The following is a 20,117-nucleotide window of genomic DNA, read 5'->3' on the forward strand; positions in this document are numbered from 1 at the left end:
TGATGTTAATTTCTGTACAATCTGCATCAAATCTTTTGTTGAAAGCAAGATGTGTAACATGCTGTAGTGAACTGTTTTCTCATTTTGTATTAGGAAAATAGTAATAAAAGGTTAAAATGTGGGTAACAGATATTGCAATGAAAATTACTTAGTTGTGATGATTATTTTTCTTTTTTTAAACAGGTTGGAAAAGCGCCAAAGGACAGATTATGCAGACGGGCAAGTAATACTACTTTTGCCTAAGTGGGAAGAAATAAATAGAAATCCTTTAAATTTAATACTGACAACTAATATGATCAGGAAATGAAATTTACTAGATGGGATTACTTAATTCAGTCTTCCTCGGAGTTACAGTACTGTAAATGGCTACATTTAACTTTATTCCAATTTTTCATGGTATTTCTAATTCTTTATTGTACTTTAGTGAGTATTTGTTTACATTTAAATATACCAGGTTAATAAACTGAGCCAAACTTTGTATTTTCTGTTAACAACTGTCTTCTCAAACATACAGAGCTAATAAAAGCCTGTTTCAATTCCAACTGAAACAATTTAAATCACACTGTTTGTTAACAGGACGTTGGTATGAGTGACACAGCGATGACAGCTTTCCTTGGCTGCTGTTCAGAACTTCTGCAAACTTTGCTGGAGGTAAGTTTTTAATTTTCCCATAGAAAGTCAGGAACTAATGCATTCAAACTTGATTTAAAGACACTGGTTTTACCAATTTCAGTACCGTTCAGTTCTGACAAATATTAATGAACTTTTAGACAATATGAAATTTTCTTTTTAATTTCAGTGCAGAGAACTTGTGGTTAGAGCTGTGTGAGGGAAGGCCAGTATAGATGACACTTTGTGCATGACTGCTTTTCTGTGTTGCTCTGGCAGGCAGACGTTACTAGTGATGAAATGCAGGCTCCTGTCTTGGACACTGAAGATGCCTGGGTGTCAGTGGAAGGACCAGTATCCATAGTAGAACTCGCCCTGGAGCAGAAACGCATTCACTACCCACTAGTGGAACACCAGTTTGTGTTGTGTACTGTCTTATATGCCATCATGAGGTTTTCCCTGAAGAGTGTGAAGCCTCTGTCGCTGTTTGATAGCAAGGTATGGCTTTTGGAAGAATATATTTTAATATTGCTATCCTTCTTCTTGGTCTCTGTAATATATCCTTTCACTCTTTAAACATAATTTTATGAAAGCTGCTTAGTCCCATGTAGTGCTTCATGAAGTTGTCACCTGAATTCAGAATGAGACCCAAGCTTGGTGCATTTCCTTATGAATAAAAGATTTGTAGTGACCTTAGATGCACGAGGTCAGCTTTTTAATAACTAGGTGGCCTGAAAATACTGCATGTCAAGAACACTGGATGACAGGTTTTCCTACTTGCTTTGAGAAGTGCCAGATCAGTGAAAACACAAACATTTAAAAGTCAGAAATGTTATGTTAGTGTCACTGTTGTATCCATTATTGCTCATGATTATTCCAGAATCCTGAGCATCTCAAAATGAATAAACAACTTGTAATTTAACCCATATAAACCACTTACAAAAGGTCACTGCACTTAAAATGCAGTATATCTACAGTCAGAACTTGACCCTGATACAAAACAGGTACCAGAAATTGAGCTTTCTTCCTCCTAGCTCTACCACATTAGAATTTTAAGAAAATCTAAACACAAAGTACTTGTGTAGAATGTCATTTTATTCCTGCTGGGGAGAAAATGATTTAAATCCTGTAAGACTGCACGGATTTCTTAATGACTTCCTGAAATTTAAGAAATGCAGAATATTGCTCTCCTTTTGCCATAGGTTTTTGTTAGTCTGTAAACTCTGATGAATATTTGAGTTTGATTACCATTAGTCAAATTCCATTGGTTTAATACTTTTTTTTTTTTTGCTTATCTCTTAGCAGAAAGCATTTTACTACTTTTTGTCATTTAAAAATGCAAAATTGGATCCTGTTCCTGTCCTGCCTTTCTAACACAAAGCTGTTATTCTCAGTCACTGCTCTTTTTCCTTCACTTACTCAAGATTTCCATTTGCTCTGTGAGCTTTCTGAGAGAATCTCCAACAGGTCTTTAGGGAATTTTGGCTGATGGCTGATAAAGTGGTGAAAAGTTTCAAAGACCATTTATTACCTAATTTGTGACAAGGCAAGTCACTGAGTAAACCTACACATCCATTACTGTCTTTTAACACAGACGTTGGTACCAGTTTCCCTGCTCCCTGCAGTGGTGCAGAGCAGGACTTGCAGAGGTGTTTGGCACTGAGCAATGTCACTGCTGGAGCATGGTGGGCTGGAACAAGGGCTACCATGTTCCATCATTCAGGAATTGACCTGAAATTTGATTGATCTGTAGTTCAAATGACCTTAAAATTAAGCAGTGTCAACTATACCAATAGATAATAGATAAAATGGGTTATTCCTATCAGCTGTTTTGCATTTCTTCGTACATATTGTACTTGATATGTTAGTGTCAAGTCAGAGACCAGGATATATATCCAAATTTCAACTCCAGCTAGTATCAGCTACCTAATTTAGTTGGTAGGTGGTTTTAAGTTTGAAAGGAAATCCTTGACATGGTACAATTGCATGTACAGAAGTTTGGATTTTTCTGTGGCTTTAACTTACAGTATTAGTTTTTGTCCTCAAAGCAAGACAGAAGATGCAGTGCAAATTAGTAAGTGGGCTGCTCAGTATGAGATCAAAATGAATTGTTTGTATTCCCCTGTATCCCTGAGACCTGTCTCTGGTTCTCATTTTTAGGGAAAAAATGCATTTTTTAAAGACCTCACATCGATTCAGCTGCTACCTAGTGGGGATATGGATCCAAATGTGTTATCCATACGACAACAGGTAGGCATAAGTTTTGCACCTTAAATTCTTAAACTTCTAAAATTTCAAATAATGCTTAAGTAACTTGCAATTTTTGCTTCCAAGTTCTTGCTCAAAGTTGTGAGTGCAGCAGTTCAAACACTGTGTTCATCACAAAAGGACAAAGAAGTCTCAGAAGAGGAATTGTTTCCTTTTGAGAAGGGGAAGAATTGGCCAACTTTGGCTGCAGACCTGGCTCAATATCTTCAGATCTCTGAGGATCTGGTCAGAAGGCATTACGTCTGTGAACTGTATAGTTATGGGATGGATCATCTTGGTGAAGAGGTAATAGCAACTTCTAGAGTTTTTTAAATCAGTACAACATTATGTCATATATTCTGCTAAAATTACTTTTTCACTTACTTAAGATGCCTGGAAGGGTTAGGCAGGATTTATCAAGCTCAACAAATCCCCAGGCTGAAAAGTCAGAGACTGTAAAAGTAGTCTTTCAAGACCAATAATTACCCTATTTTTTCCTTTTTCCCAGTGAGAATCTGTGTACACATGGAAACCTCACAGGGAGTTATACTGCTGGTCTAAACCAGCATTGCCTTTTTTATTTTATTATATTTGATAGTTTCAAGAATTTTCTTTTTTTTGCCTTAATCTCTTTTAGAAAAATAAAGAAAAGCTTAATACAAAAACCCCCTCCCCTTCCTTGAGGGTAAAACCAAACGAGATTATATGGAAGTTAGGAATGTTGCTGAACTGTAAAACAGATATTGTGCTCACGCTAATCACTGTGTGAAGTACAGAGTAATTCTCTGCCTTTGTTTACTTTTCTGGAAGCTCTGAATGTGCTTTGTTATGGTAACAGCCAACACAAGAAACAGTCTCAAAAACTATTTGTTCCTTTAGTATCGAGCACCTCCTTTTGATACAACTTTCCAGGCCTCCAGATGAGTGAGCCGTGTCATGCTGAAATGGTTTCTAGTGCCTTACCTTTCTCTGTTATCAGGCCTTTCTTCAGGTGGCTGACAAAGAAGTGCTTGCCTCACAGCTGCTCATTCTGGCTGGGCAGAGGTTGGCCTTCGTTTTACTCCATGGGGAGACAAAGGAGGGCATGGAGCTCCTCACCAGGCTTCCTCCAACTCTCTGTACGTGGCTCAAAGCCATGGTAAGTTGAGCTCAATTTTGGAAAATAGGTTGATTTTTTTTTTTTTTCCCCAGAAGCTTCTGTTCATCAAGACAGAGATTACATCTGAATGGCCGTTTCTTAATCATAGAAACAATAATTTGTTCCTACTTTTCCTCATGCAAGCTCTGTTTCAGGGAGGGTAAAGCAGTTTCATGGGGCAAAGCGTCAGCTTAACTGTGCTTATAAACCTTAGTAATCTGTTTCATGCAAGTTCTGGAGGGCTAATCTGCAAAATTACTCTAATGCTGTGTTTGCTCTGTTATACAGGACCCCAAGGAACTTCAAAATGTAGAAGTGCCAATTGCAACGACAGCAAAGCTGGTTAACAAGGTCATCGAGCACCTGCCGGAGAACCACGGGCAGTACAGCCTGGCCCTGAATCTCATCGAGGCTGTGGAGGCCATCCCTTCGTGATCTGCTGCACGGGGACAGTGCATGGATTTACACAAAGAGGCTGAACTTTATGGGAGAAGCTTCCATGTGGCTCTTGTTAAGCAATGAAAAGAACAAATGCTCCCCATCCCAGAATTTCAGACGGTAATTTTAAATTGGAGTATATTTTAAATTCTGCACTAGTACAAATATGTTTAATTCCTAGTACACTTGTCAGTATCTGAACTGCTTTGTTATTTATTTCTGACTTGAGTGCTTTATGCAGTTGTTTGAATTGGGTATATTTGACAGCAGTTTTAGTCTCTTAAGAAAAGCACATCTTGTGAAATTTTGTATTTCATGCTGGCAGTAACTGCTGCAGTTTCAATGTTCCATGTATGATTTGTTTCTCAAAAGAAGCTTTAGAATTAGACCCAAGAAGAACTTCAGTCTCTGAAGTTACCATGCAAAGCCAATACTGCTTTTTCTGAAGCTAGAGCTGGTGTTGGGCTCATGCCTTGTAACTGCATTACATGTGAGAATGACAACTGCACTAGACGTAGGATCAAACGTGCTGGGGCCTCATACAAAGGGAGAACAGCCTGGGGAGGAGAATCCAATTCTCCAGACGTGACATCGTTTAGTCCAGATCTCCCAGTATTGTCTCTAGGCTGCTGGGCTTCAGCTAAAACTGGATTTACATCCCTCTCCATTATTATTAAGCTCTGCTGAGTTTAAGTAGGTCAAGGAATGTCTTACTGTAAGATTGTTCCTCCATCCTATCACTGTAGAAGACGTAGTATTGCTATCAATCTCTGCACATGTTAACTTGTAGTCAGAAATGCTTGAAAAGTTGATCCAACTTCTCTGAAGATCTGTAGTACTGAGTACTTTAGCCTTAAATAAACACTTTTATTGACGGTACCTACAGGGAATCACATAGTGAGTATCTTCACTATTGGAGTAGAATTGAACATGACTATTTTTGCATCAGTTACTGTTCACTATCTGCCTGAAGGAAGCCAGGAGAGAAAAATGAAATTGGTGTAAACTGTTTTTGTCTTGAAGTCAGCTGAAATTACCACCTCTATCTTGTAACCTGCTCCTCTTGCATTATGTGTAAGAAACATTCATAATATTCTGCCTTGCTGGAGACAGAATGTAGGATTTGGTCTTCATCCTTTTTAAGTATGTGCTGCTGTCATCTAAGGGTTACACTTCCCCCCACAAAAAAGGTTATGCAGGTGGCTTGTTCCATACAGCCTCCTTCATCTGTTCCACATCCCCACTTCCTCTCTCTGCACTCCTGATGAAGGCTTCTTGATTTGATACCAAATGTTTGACTTCCTGCAGATGGAGCGAAGAATAGCAGGGATTCCAGTAAGTGCCAGCCCTGGTCTATATTCTGTGTACTGACTTCCATAACTGAGGGTAAAACAGCTGTAAGGGAGAAATGGGAGATGGCAGTATTGTGCAGGTGACTCGACCACCTTGCCTGGCAGCACTTCACACTTAGGCAGAAAGGAGAAGGCTTGAGATTTGGTCATCATGGAACCTGAGGAAAACCAGGTGTTTCTTAGCTGCATTACATTCCTTGATCCTGGTACAGCTGTGTAAAGGATTTTACTGTAACTGAGTATCACATCAGAGCTGACACACTACACCAATCAAATCTGTAATGTATTGTAAGTAATACTCTGTATATAGTGCTATTTTGTGTCTAATTTGCTGTGGATTTGTGTAAATTGATTAAATAAAATTTGAGGTTTCATTGTGTTTTTTCCTTCTTTTTAGGGAATGGTGGCCATTCCCTTTTCTTCTGTTTTTACAAGAGAAGTAGACAGTCCAGTGTAGCAGAGTCCTCTGGGGTTCTGCAGAACTACCAGCTGACTAGACCTGGTTTATGGGGGAGTTTGACTTAAATGGAAGTGCTAAGAACAAGTAAATCAGTCAGTTATTTTTAACCACCCTTTTTATTAAGCTGGAAAGTGATATACACAAGTAGGTGTGTATATATATATATACATATACATATATATATATATATATACACATAAGGTTCCCCAAAATACATGATACTTCTGGTCAGACTGGGGCTCAAGCATCTGGTTCTACAGGTTTCAGTATGCAGACCTGCTGGTTAGCCATGGCTATGTTAGGCTTCCATACTCAGGACTTGGGAGCAGCTTCTGCACAGGCATTTTGTCTTCACTTGCTCCCTTTTCCAGCAAGGACATTGAGGCACCGTGGGCAGGGAGTGCTTGAGGACTCGGAAGTGTATTTCCTGCAGCGAGGACATTTGGCTTTGGCAATGGGTCGGGCTATAACTTTATATGAAGATTGTTCACAGATGCCACCACCTGTTAAAGGAAATGTTATTGCTGAGAGAGAGGCTGTAGGTAAAACTCAACTATACATACAACGTGAACAACAAAGTACGTTGTAGTGCAGGGAAGAACCAGCTGCTTAGTGCTGCAGCCTGTCTGGAATAGTTCTCTTACCTTCCAAGTTAATCAGAAAGGTCCCTTTGGTGATGTTTGCATCTGTGGGCGTTTCTTTGGGTAGCTCGCTCAGCAGGGTTGTCTGGGAAGCCATCATTATCTCATTCAGCTGTGAAACAGCAGAAGTTTCTTCAGCCTGCAGTGCCTAGGAGAGAGAGAGAACTTTTAGACTTGTAACCCGTTTTTGTGCCTCAGCATCTGCCTCCTAAAAGACGTTAGAGCAAAAATAAAATTGCTGTGTATGTGATTACAGCAGAGCCTTGTCAGGGAGAGAGCACAAGTTTGCTTGCACATGTGTCTAAACATACATGTATCTATAGTGCTGTTTGGCATCCAAACTGACATCTAAGATGCTCCATTCTATAAAACAAATACAAAACCATGGATGATTTGAACCAAAAGTCTAATTTCTTTACTCCTGCCAGGAGCAGGAGTACAGACTTGAACTGCAGTGTGAAGGTTCCCTCTGCAGTTTACTTTGACCCTCATATCAAGAAAGCAGATGACTTTGGAGGAACACTGGCACTAGCACAGGTGTTTAAGGAGGCCAGTTCACTAGTAATGTAGCTCGGGGGTCAGTCTGGGGTCCAGTACTTTCTAATCCATTAGCAAATAAGCTGGGTGCTGGGGCACAGCACACCCTCAGCAAGTTTACTGCTGACAGTGCTCCAAGGAGGGTCTGATGCACCAGCTGACTGTGCTTTCAGTCAGAGGAACTTCAGTGGGATGGAGAAACTGGCTGGCAGTCCCGTGGAGCTCTACCCCAGCTGGCTGGAAAGCTGGTGACCACGCATCTGACCATGAGCCAGAATTCTGCTCTCCCAGCAGCATTCCACAGTAGGATGCTGCGTTAGAAAGACCGCTGCCAGCAGGTTGAAGATGATCTTTCTCCAAGAAAACACAAACCCATTTTTTACTGTGTGGGTGGTCAAACACTGGCACAGGTAGCTCAGAGTGGTGGTGGGGTCTCCGTTCTCAGAAGTATTCAAAACCCAACTGAACACAGTCCTGGGCAGCTTGTTCTAACTAAGCCTCTCTGAGCAAGGGGCTCGGGCTGTACAGGCTCCAGCAGTCCCTTCCAACCTCAACTCTCCTGTGATTTTTATGGCAAGTACAAAGCAGAGGAAAGTTTACAGAAATTAGTATTTTTCACACAGACAGCACTATTCTTAGCTGCATTTTTTACCTCCATTAATTCAAACAGCAATCCAGGCTCAATTACAATGATGACTTCATATTCCAAAGCATTCTTGCCAGAGATGGACCCCAGGAAAGAGTCTCTTATTGCACAAGCACCTTCTATTGCTTCCTCAATGCCAGGCTTCTTCCATGCTGAGCTTGCATTAATCCAGCCAGTACGAAACACACCCTCTGAGTCTTGAAAGCAAACCAAAGGAATTCTTAGTTTATTCTTTCTATTTGAGTGTTTATTACATGAATAAAAAAGAACGGCGCATCTCTGTATTTGCATTCCTTTTAACTGCGCAATTAAACAGTGCACTAACAGAACTCTTTAGATATTGTATGTGCTTTACCTTTCTTATAAGGGATGTGCTGGAAAACCTCCTCTGCCAGGTGAGGAAGGATTGGTGCAAAGGACCGGACCACGACGTCCAAAGCCTGTGCTAGCACGGTTTGACACGAGCGACGCTTCGGATCTTTTGCTTCTTCACAATAGAGCCTGCAAGACAGCCATGAAACTGGGAAAGGATTCCTGTGTTCATGTCACTGCTCCTGCTCAAGAGCCACACTTCCAGGACAGTCATGAGAGTACAGAAGTCTGACCCAGCCTGCCTTCCTAAGAAAAGCTTCTTTTAAGAGCCCTTCCTAGGCAAGCGCAGTGGGCTACAGACAGGACCATCTGCATAGGCAGCCACATTTGTCACAGGATAGGAGGTTTTGTGCATGTTAATTTGTACAGAATCTGTCATCAGGAGGCAGCTGTGTCAGCCCTTTGTTCTGGTTCATCTGTAAAGCTTAGCGTTAGGGCTTTTTTTGTCTCTCTCCCCCCCCCCCCCCCCCCCCCCAACCCTCTACTCACATTCTGGCAACTAAAGACCAGTATAACGCCCCATCTCCTACCGACATGAAACAGCCCTTTCAAATTTACAAAGGTATCTGTCACACCCTTGGGATTTTGTACTGATTGAAAAAGCAGATGAATACATTCAGTTGTCCAGGTAAGTGCTAAAAGCCCTTCCCCCTACCTTCCCAGGTTCAGATGTACACCCTTCTATGGAAAAATACAGATCCAAGACTATCTTCAAATATTTATTTGGTTTTAAATGTGCATGTTTGATTACCTGTGAGAGCCAGCAGTACCCCCAGAGGATAGAACACTGAAACACAACGATGACAAACAGCTGAGCTTTCATGGGGAGCTGGATTGCACTAGAGCACAACCTCAGGGGTTCTCTGAGATAGCTGCAGTCACTCAGCATTCACCTGCAGTGTTACTACCTCAATCTCAAACCCATTCACATGTTTTTTCCCTTTTGAAGGCAGCAGGAAGGAACTTACCTGTCTTTGATTATGCTGAAATAGAAGTTAGACAAGTTTCTGGAACAGAATGCTTGTAGTAATCGGACAACTTTGCTAAAATCATACTCTTTGTATGCGTTTGTAACCTGGGAGAGGAGGCAGGTAAGAACAGCATATCAGTTTCCATCAGATGGCACATAAAGACAGCCCCTGATAAACCCAAAATTAGAGAAACTGTAATCAGTGACACAAAGCCTGGGAAAATCTTTTCTTTGAAAGATTGTTGGAGAGGAAAAACTATTAATGCAGTTAATGATTAGGCCGAAAAAATAATTTCAATTCTAATTTGAGGGGAGCCAACAGGGGGAAGCCCAGGAATTATGCCCATATTTTCAGCAGAATGGTTTTGAGTGGCAGAAATTACAAAGCTCTGTGGACTACAGCAGATTTCCAAAGCTCTAGAATTCTTTGCGTTTGGTTTTTCACAACCATTTTTAGCTATTTCTAGAGACTTCTAATTTGACAGCTTGGGCAGGAGTGGGGAATGGAAAAAACTGGTTGATGTCAAAGCCAAGTTAAGAATGTTAAAACCTTCCTCAAAAGGTTAAATGGGCTTGAAGAGAGCACAAGCTGCACCTAAGAATCCTTTATGGTTGTAATGTGCCTAGACACATAATCTACTTACAGACTTCAAGAGTTTTCCCTAGAGGTTCTAACCAAAACCAGTACACACACATTTCTCTGAACACAATTTACCCCTACCTTGTTGCCATACTCGTGCAGTAAATGCAGCATGTACTGATCTACTATGTACATCTCTGAAGGGGGGATGGAATCAGTCTCTGGATTGAAGCCATCCATGTTTCCCAGCATGAAGCGCAGTGTATTCCGGAGCTAGGAAAAATTAAACATTAATGGTCTGCACTTCAGATGAAAAGCAAAATGCTAATATTGTATGATGAATTAACTAAAATTGGCTACTTTTCAAAATTACTGGTTTTTTAACTGGCTGTTACCAAAGCATGCTGCAAAAATCAGTCCTTTTCTTAGTACACTCTTTGATCCACAGATGTGAGAAGCAGTAGTTCCTACTTAAATGAGTTTGGAAAAGCTTCCTTTAGTCTAAAGCCTGGAAAGCTTTGCAGCCACTACAAAGAGGGCCTCTCATTAGAATGAACAGCTTAAGCATAGGTGGCTCCTACCTTGTTGATGTCATCTCTGGCAGCATTAAGTACCACAGGCCCAATCAGCACCTCCGTAAAAACATTGGATTCTGCCACCCACCAGCGGAGAACATCGGCACCATACGGAGGATCCTTGGTGTGATCCTAAGGATGGACAGAAAGGCACACGAGAGGAACTGCTGGGGGTCCTGCAGCCTGGTGAGCAGTGCTGTGAGCTGCAGAGCCATGGAGTACTTGCAGCTTAAAGGGACCCAGAGGGATCACCGAGTCCAACTCCTTGCCCCTCACAGGGCTACCTAAAACTCTGTATGTGTGCCTAGAAGGCTGCTGTGTTCACCCTCTTTTAACAGGGCTGCAACAGATACTTGCAGCAGTCTGTGTTCAGGCAATGCTGAATCCGGGTAAGTTAAGAGAAACTCACCCGCAGCCCTAAATTCTTCAAATGCTTGTCATTAAAATAGCAACATTAATATCTAAAACTACAGACTTTTTTCTTCCCCTTCAGACTATTTTCAACTCTGAAAATGGCTTCTGCCCTTTTCAAAAGAATAGGAACAATTGTCTATTTTAATGAATCAGATAAGCAAGTCTGTAAGGATTGATTCTTTTGTTGAGAGAAGTGCAAAATCTGCTTTGCAGGCTCACAGAGAGCAACAGCAGGACTGGAGAGGGAAAAAAAAATAAAATAATCAGAGCATCACCTGCAATGCAACATTCCTGACCATGGAAGGAAGTTTCCAGAGTCAGTAACAGTCTAGGCTGAGAGCAGACAGATTGCTGGGGTGCAGCTGCTACATCTGACAGCTCTACTGCCAGGACCATCTTACAGGTTTCAGTTTGAAAACAAAGGTCAATTGTTTTAATTTATTTTTTTTTTAATATCCCCCCTTCATTACTCCATCAACAGTGTTCCCAGGTATACTGGGTTTCTGTGGCCACGTAACAAGGAACCATTTTAAACCCTCTGCATAATTTTCTTTTCTTTTAGCATTTTCTCTCAGCAGAGAACAAAGATGTGGGGGTTTGGCACTTCAGCTGAAGCAAAACAGCTCAAGGTTTTCACTCCAGCCAAACAGAACTGCAGTGTAGCCAAAGTCTTTTGAAGAGCCTTACAGAGTTCTGCTACAAGACAGCTGTTTAGAGACAACCATGCCACAGGACTGCTGCAGAATCTGGTAGTGAAAAACTGTAACTAATGATTCTAAGAACTCAAAGAGTTTCACTTACTTCGCCTCCATTGATAACGACATCAGGGTCAACCACATTGCCGATGGATTTAGACATCTTCTCCCCTTTCTCACCAAGAGTAAATCCATGAACTACCAGAGTCCTGAAAAAAAAGGTTTTAGTGAAAATAAAATCCCAGTGAAATTCTGTGTTCGGAATAGATTTCTAATGAGGATATTCCTAAGTCAAAATATCAAAACCCTCTATTTCAGTAAGCCTGAGGTTCCATCTGCTGGATTCAACCAACAATGAATACTCTGTACTACCCTCCAGGTACTGCAAACAACTTCATTTTCCTCATTTAACATTGCCGTGCAAGCAACAGATTGTTTAGATATCCAGGGTACTTGGATTTCAGATTCATTAAAGACTAAAGTATTATTTTTCCCAAAATTGTGCAGCCTTCTTGCCACTGACCCACATTACACTTGCCTATGCTCTTCATCTTCCAGGGGGCAAACAGTATTCCACAACTCCAGCAGGAGATTAACACACAGTCATTCCAAATTCCCTACAGCCTAACATTCAATTCAAAAGTCAATGATTTGAGGAAACTTTCACACTGCACCTCCCGTAGAATCCCTTCAATTATGGGAGTGGGAGAGATGGCAAAAAACCATAATATTTGATAATGTAATACCTAAAGGACTGAGAAATAAAATATCTATTAAAATTATAATGGAAAAAAAATTAAACAGTAAATTCCTTCCAATCTAATCTGAGAAAAACTTCATGCTGAAAATACAAGAACATAAATAAGATGCTAAGTAATCATTTTATTCCTGTTGTTTATATACTGCTGTGCACACTACCAAAAGCCTAACACTCAATAAATGGAGTAGGAATGTGTTTGTAATGCACACACTTACTTGTATGGTGCCTTTTTCCTTACTGCCACACTGGTTAATAGAGAGGACTGAAACCAACCTCCCAGCTGGTCTTTTCCTTCAAGGTATGTATCTGCTCTTTGCTCTGCACCTTTAAAAAGAGAAAATTTTATTTGAAATATTAGCCTGTATCTTCAAACAATTAACACACAAATTGCGATTAGTATAATTTATTCTGCTGTTTAAACTCAGTGGATAAGTTACTTTCATAAATGGTGTGTGGTTATTGAACCATGATACAAGGGATTCATTAGCGTCACATTTTTAAAAAAATCCAACTCCACAATTTACAAATAAGATTGCTCTCCCCCAAATAAAATAATAAATTACAAAAACAAGCTATCACACTCAGAGTGCTTCATAAGAAGTTTGAAAAATACTTTCCAAATACTCCTAAATGAAGTGAAAGGCCCAAGAAAAGATCACATACTTTGGAATTAATAAAAATCTAGGCCACAAGGTGAAGTGCTTGACCTCCTGCATAAGGCAGAGCTATTTAGAGGAGACCAGAGAGTTTTGGCAGTGACCGCAGCTCACCTGTGACAAAACTTACATTTCTGGTCACTGGTGTTCAGGAAAATTAAAAATGTCAGGAAAGGGTTAGGACAACATGGGAAATGAGAAAGCCTTTTGGAGAAGAGAGGCATCTGGAGGAGCCTGGCTTGTTTAGCTTATCCAGGTGAAGGCTGAGTGGAAATATTATTCACTGTAAATACATACACACACAAAAAAAGCAATGCTAGGGAAAAACACCTGGATCTAATGAGTACTGTTGGCATCAGAGAAAAAACGGGCTACAAGGCACAGAGGCTGGGTAATAGCTGACTCCACACTAAAAGCAAAAGAGCCAACCCAGCTAATCCCCCAGGGTTGAGAGAGGACAGCAAAGTTTAAACGGCTTTACTGGTGGAATTCAGTTCACCGTACAAAAAGGTACAAGACGTGTTGACTCAAGAAGTCCCTCCTTGTCCTAAGCAATCCCAGACAGGTCACCAGAGTGAGAACAGAATAACTTAAAACACAGCATAACATGCCAGTCCAGGCCTTCAAATGTGCAAACCCATACACATTTGTCAGGATTTAGTTTGATTCCAAAGATTCAGACAAAAGTTTCTCTACTGAGTTTTTAGGTACTAGCTCCTTTTATCCTCTTCCTAGGACCCCTGAGGCAACACTTCTTTCTGCTGCTGACACCCTTGATTTATTTGTTTAACTTAATGGAAGTTTCGATATTTAGATCCATCCTGCAATAAAAGGAAGTTCAACATTACAAAGGTCAAGGCCATACAGAGCCAGTTAGTGCAGGAAAAATGTGTGGGTGGATGGTATGTTTTTTAGCACATTTGCTTATTCATTCAACCAAATCTACAAAGAGCTTGGGTTTTAAAAGTATAATAAGTAAGGATCAGCTTTTATATTAAGAGGCTGCAAAAATACTTGTGAGAACAAGAGAATATTTGTGGTAAGGAAAACAGTAACAATGGAAATTCTGTAAAAATGTGTTCGATATTTACATCTAGTTTGCTAGCCACTGGTTTTAGAGAAGAGAGATTTTCATGGAAGTTACAACTTAGGAGAGAAGAGTTCAAACAAACTGATTACAAACAGCAACCTGTATTGGTCTCTTCTGACAGGAACCTGTACATCTGACAAGCTGGATACTCTACCTTGCAAAGTTAATGGAGGCCCAAACATTTTATCTCTGTAACACACAAACATGGGGTTTGCATATAGAAAGCCTGCCTTTTAGATAGCTCCCCCACCTCAGTTTCATTAAAGTTGAGATTTTATACATAAATTAATTTAAACAGTGGTTTTTTTGTTTGTTTTTTTGTTTTTTTTTTTGTAAATGGAAGAGTATGTCCAACAACCCTGAAGAGACTTTTAAGTTGTTTATTTTACACTGAGGTGTAGTACATAGGTCATTAAGGAGAATTACAATTTATGATCCTTCTGGTTTGGATTTCAAGATTCCATATCTTTGATCTTACAGACTTTGACTTTTAGATTAAACGTACTGTATTTTAATGCCAGGAATGAACCAGCTAAGATAAATTCAATCCTCTCAGTCAGCACAAAAGTTTAAACACTCAGATAGACAAGTTGTAAAATAATTGCATTCATTCAGTTAAATATTAGCCAATAAGATAGGGAAAAAAGTTATGATGCTGAAAACTACCGTAATTGTGATATAAAACTATGGGTAAGAAGTTGTGTGACTTTTGTCAATGGCAAATCACATCACAATGGAATCCAGTGTGCATTCTATATGAAGTATTTTAAAAAATAATCATCTCATGGTTGTAGTGCAGATGGCACTCAGTCCATGAGGAAAACGTCAAGACCTGTAAGAGAATTTTAAGACAGAAAAGAGTTTTTCTCTAACATGGATGCTCTAAAGACAGTCACTGAAATAAGCACTATCAAAAGGCTGAATTTCAAAGCAAAAGAGCAACAAAAAAAGTCCTGGCATCATGGCATTGAGTATTCAAAATTAGCACATGCTTTTGAACAAAATGTTTCTTATACCACACTTTGTTTTTGGAGGGAGTGAAAATGAATTTATTCATGTATGAGGCATTTGGACTTCAATTTTAACACTGCATAAAACAGTTCTTCCAAGAAAATATTTGAGGCATGTGTAGCAAGAAGCAAATAGAATGAGCAGGTACAACTAATAAACTGAGTGAAAACAGTGTTAGGCAAACAGAGCATTAAGAAAGCAAACACCATCCCCAGAAAACTTCAGGAGCAGTGGGTTTTTCAGAGCATGTTGCACTTGTGGATCTGCTCTCAATGGTGCCAGCAAGCAGCATTTATTTCACACACAATCTAGTCATAACTACAATTTTGTGTTTGTGACTGTGGGAGCCAAATCTTTGATCTTAGTGAGTAAGTCACACCTTCCTACCTGCCACACTGCTGATGTAGAACGGTTTGGTTAATTTGTCATTTAGCTAGAAGTGGTACCTTAGACACACCTAGGCTGCAAAAAGGAAGCCAACCATAATTTACCAAAACAAGAGCAACTTGAAGTCATTTCTATCAGAACTATGCTCAGTCTCTTGTAGGAAATGCAGCAGGGCGAGCATTAGAAATACGATTGTGCACGCAACCTACCATTTAGGCCACTGAGCTTGCAGTCACTGAGCAGCAATTCCCTTAACCTCATGTAGCAGAATCTCTCTCCTTCTTTGTCTTCCCTCCCCCCTTCCCAACCTGCCATATTTTACAACGGCAATCTGTATGGCCATCAGCTGCATCTCATTTAGTAAGCTCGGACACAGGTGGTTCAAGCACAGTGAAAACTCAGGCCCAAGTTCCCCAAGTGGCAGAGACTCTGGAGAGAAGGACTTATTTTTGCAATACTGGAACTGACAGGGAAATCTGTAAAACCTTTAATTCCTGCTGGTGACTAATAGATAATTGGTTTATAATTTTCAATAACTTGGGTTCAGGGCAGAGCAAAACAAATAATAGTCTCAGTTTTAGCCATCTCTTACATCCTCCAGTTGCTCTCAAAGTGACTCATGTGCTGCAGAAGAACCACTGCCCCACAGCATCGGCATCAGAGGCAGCACCAATCGCTGTTATCACTGACCTCCTACTACAAAATTAACAGGCAGCAAGCACAGGGAGCATGACAGCTTCTATATGCTTCTGTGCTTCCCTGAGTTTTGGCCATGGAAAGTTCTTCCCATTATGACATTCTCTAACTTTGGATTTCTCCATGAATTTCACCCATTTTTCTCCAAAAGTACTTTAGAGAAGAATATCATCAGTTAGCCTGTTTGCAAGCCTTGAAGATTACTTCTATTGCCATTGGAAGAAGTTCTGCAGAAAGTTTTAAAAACTGGAGCATATTGGGAAACAGAAGTCAAAACCATTAATTCAACAGCTTCTCTTGCAAAGTGCATTTTTCATAAATGGTAAATTAAACCAATAATTTGATGTGAATCATTGAGACTGTACTTCTACTTCTGGCACTGTCTGGGAGCCTCAATTACACAGAAAAAAGGTAATGCAACTTTTGTGTCATTTCTGAACTTAAAAAGGGTTGCAGGGTCACCCTGCTTGTCAGTCAGGTCCCTGGCTTTGGAACCAGTGGGGCCACTCCAGTCAGGTCAGACAGCAAAAGAAGATGCCTTACATACACCACGTTCCAGCAAATTTCATGGAAAGAGAGTACTAGGTAGAGAAGAGGAACTTGCAATGATTTCTATGAAAGAAGAAGTCTGTACTGTGAAAGATCCAGCATTTATTAGACACTACAGAATCAACAGGGGAGCCTTACACAAATTAACAGTGAATCAAGAAGTCTTGATTCTGCTATTCCTTATTAAAAGATGTCCTTCCTTTACACAGGATTAAAGGTAACTTTTGCAGGCTGAGGTGTTAAGCCCTTGCAGGACACAAGTGTGTAACTGTGCATAAAATACCACTATTTTGTTTTACCTTTCAAAATCAAATCTGAAACATTTTAAACTTCAATATATGTAAAGGTCTTCTAGAAAATTAATGTTTGCTGATGGTACTGTTGCCTGACCATGTTGCTAAGAAATAAAGCCTCTGGTACTAACGTGTTTTATAATTCAACAAGATTGTTATCACGCAATTGTGTACAGAGGGTTTAAAGTCCAACAGACTTGATGTATGGCACCAGACTCCTCCTCTGGAAAGGACTCCTGACTCTGGACTACCCTCCAGGCAAACAGTGTATATTTTATGTATTTTTAGACAAATATATATCTGCTACCTGTTGAGTAGCAACTACTGGCGGTAGGAGCTATTAACAGCTTATAGCAAGTATAAATATTTTAAGCCACAATATACTACTTTAGTTACTGAAAGTAATCAAAAGTGAAAAAGCACACCTACACTTTTAAATTATAAAACTTAGACTCAGCAGCTGATCTCAATCTTGTCCTGCTTCAAATAGCACACACAAGCACAAACTGAAATACGTTAACTGAAAACGATTTAAGAGTTACCGACTAGCAGCAAAATACCTTGACTTTTGTGTCACAAAACGTCTACACTCCAAAAAAGTACATTCTGATCAGAAGATACACCATATGCCACACAGCAGAACTGTTCAGAGTAGAATATTAGAAAAATCTCAACTTCAGTTACTCTGAAAATGAGTTTGCCAACATTAAATCCTTATCTTTACAAGCAAAAGCAGCTTTACAAGAAGTCACAACCAGTCTGCTGCCGGCATGATCTGCCTCAGTTTCGCTCACACCAACACTGTCACACAAAACAGTTGTATTTGGCTCTCCAAGTATTTTAAAAGAAAGATCAACATATTAATTCTGTACCTTCCAAAACATGAGCCCAGGAAGTTCCACTGTCAAACCAGATGTCTAGGACATCCTGTCCCTTGACATAATCCGAAATATCGTGACCACCAGCCTATTGAGAGACCAATTATTAAACAACACAAATAGAATAGTCTGTATCATCAATGCTTTTCAAAGCTAGAAATAAAGCAAATTTGGTTTCTGGACTAGTTTGTACAGGCTCTGCTACCAACTCTGAGTGAACACAAAATAATTCAGATAATTTTTCCTAATAGTTTTCAAATAATTACTGATGAAAATCCAAAACAGGGCAAGGAAAAATTACAAATAAAAACCTCAGACAGCAGAGTTACACCATAGTTTGTGTGCACGCTTAAGTACACAATTGTTAAAGTACAATAAAAAGTCAGGAAGAACTTAATAAAAATTCTAATCTATTTTGATGACAAAAATTTAATATATATTTGGGCTCATAATTTGGTTACTTAGGATGTCACCTAGGAAGGTGATAGTTGGTCACCTAGGAAGGAGAACCTGAACTAAAAGCAGGGGGATGGAGATCTCTGCCCTGAATTAACAGCACAGATCTGACTGCATGTATTTTGCCACACTCAGACCTTACTTTCTGAATGTTCTTTTCACAGGATACCTTCTCATGAGAGTACAAGATTGAAAAACATCAAGGGAATATATGAAGGTTTTCCATTATTTCCCACCACTCAGCTGTCTCAGGCACCTTCTGTATTTGAAGTTGGAAGATTACCTTTGCTACAGCCTCTTTTGACAGCAGTTGTTCAATAGGAAGGGTCCACCACGCATCTGTTCCTTGCTGCTCCACTACTTTGATGATGTCTGTGATAGTTTCACTGGGTTAGAAGGAAGAAAAGAGGGGATTATGGATTGATTAGTGAATTGTATCTTTCTACAAGTATCCCAGACCCAAAGCAGTGAGATAGGCTGATACAGAGACCAAGCTATTGGAACCTGTGATTTTCCAGCTTCTAATCCAGACAAGACTCCTCAGAACCTTCTGCCTGCATCAAAAAGACTTTCTGGTTTCGTCTTTCACGATGGGTAGGGTTGTGTAAAACATACAGACACACATGGATTCCAAATATCTTTTTCTGCAAATACTCAAATAACCAGGCACTCAGAAAAGATGGCAGCAGCTTGAAAACTTTTAAAATCCATTTCACTTGCTATTCACCTTGATTTTAAAGAAACTGCACAACTATTTCCCCTCAAAATATCTGCTCTTTTTGACAAGAGGCTTATTTTTTACAGCATAAAGACACCTCGAAAACTCATGTGGGAATAAAGTTACAAAATGCACATATGTATTAGACTTCCAGTTGCCTGGCTTCCCCCTTTTTAGTAATACATATTTTAAATTATTATATATATATATAAATATATATATAAATGTATTAATCCCAATAATGTAAGAAACTGAAACATCTGTACCCAGTAGAGGGGTGATAACAAACAACCATTAACTCACTGAACACTCTCAAGGCAATCTAGGAGTTGGTATCATATAGCACTAGCCAGGACAAAGGTCCTGAAATAAACAAATACTACGGAAATAAGAAAAATAAAAAACCTACCTAAGCAATTTTTTCTGATGTGAACAGATAAGGCAGCCACAAGGCGTGCAGTTCTGCACACTATTTATGACACATTCAGTCCTTGTCCCCAGCAGGTAAGGCTATGGGGAATTGATTTTTAATATTGCTTAATGCCAAGTCTAGACATAAATTAAGGTATCTTAGAAAAAAACAAAAGAAAGTCCCCACACTTTGTCTTGCTGGCTCACAGAGCACTTACTGAAGAGATGATTTTTAAGATATCTGCTGTGTTGAAGGAGTACAGCAGATCATCATGACCTGCCAACTTCAAAGTAAACCCACCGTGTTACTCAACCCACCAGAGTTTTCTTTATAACTTGAGAAATGAAGATTTCATCACTTAACTAAAGTTTTGACACAGTATTGTGAAAGGGGAAAAAGTAAAATAATGGTCTGGCATAACCATCTTGAAAACAAAAAGGCAGATGATCATCTTAAGTCATCACTTGGTTTTGTATTTAGACCTCAGCACAATATTCTTCTGCTCTGTTGAAAAGCTGAGCTACATCACTAAAACAT

General features: G+C 39.7%; 2 protein-coding genes across 3 annotated transcripts in view; one reads left to right on the forward strand and one right to left on the reverse strand.

Annotated features, from left to right (window-relative positions):
* RAB3GAP2 (RAB3 GTPase activating non-catalytic protein subunit 2) overlaps positions 1-6,158 on the forward strand; it is a 46,057-nt gene extending 39,899 nt beyond the window's left edge. For both annotated transcript variants that reach the window (XM_027908420.1, XM_027908421.1), the window contains exons 29-35: positions 184-219; positions 577-651; positions 889-1,107; positions 2,770-2,859; positions 2,944-3,162; positions 3,836-3,994; positions 4,283-6,158. In XM_027908420.1, the coding sequence (XP_027764221.1) occupies positions 184-219; positions 577-651; positions 889-1,107; positions 2,770-2,859; positions 2,944-3,162; positions 3,836-3,994; positions 4,283-4,429 (945 nt within the window). In that variant the 3' untranslated portion in view covers positions 4,430-6,158. The remainder of the gene's footprint in view (positions 1-183; positions 220-576; positions 652-888; positions 1,108-2,769; positions 2,860-2,943; positions 3,163-3,835; positions 3,995-4,282) is intronic.
* A 191-nt stretch (positions 6,159-6,349) lies between these two features.
* Positions 6,350-18,841, reverse strand: LOC114070832 (isoleucine--tRNA ligase, mitochondrial; the record flags this gene model as incomplete). The annotated part of the gene is made up of 11 exons (XM_027908423.1): positions 6,350-6,747; positions 6,889-7,033; positions 8,075-8,265; positions 8,424-8,569; positions 9,409-9,515; positions 10,132-10,263; positions 10,572-10,697; positions 11,781-11,883; positions 12,650-12,758; positions 17,989-18,082; positions 18,734-18,841. Coding segments are annotated over 11 exons (1,413 nt in total), but the record flags the coding sequence as incomplete, so codon positions are not given.
* Between the last annotated feature and the right edge of the window lie 1,276 nt (positions 18,842-20,117).

Source organism: Empidonax traillii, unplaced genomic scaffold (assembly GCF_003031625.1).
Source record: "Empidonax traillii isolate 1590-97213 ecotype Southwest subspecies unplaced genomic scaffold, ASM303162v1 scaffold1706:size71012, whole genome shotgun sequence".
Lineage (NCBI taxonomy): Eukaryota > Metazoa > Chordata > Aves > Passeriformes > Tyrannidae > Empidonax > Empidonax traillii.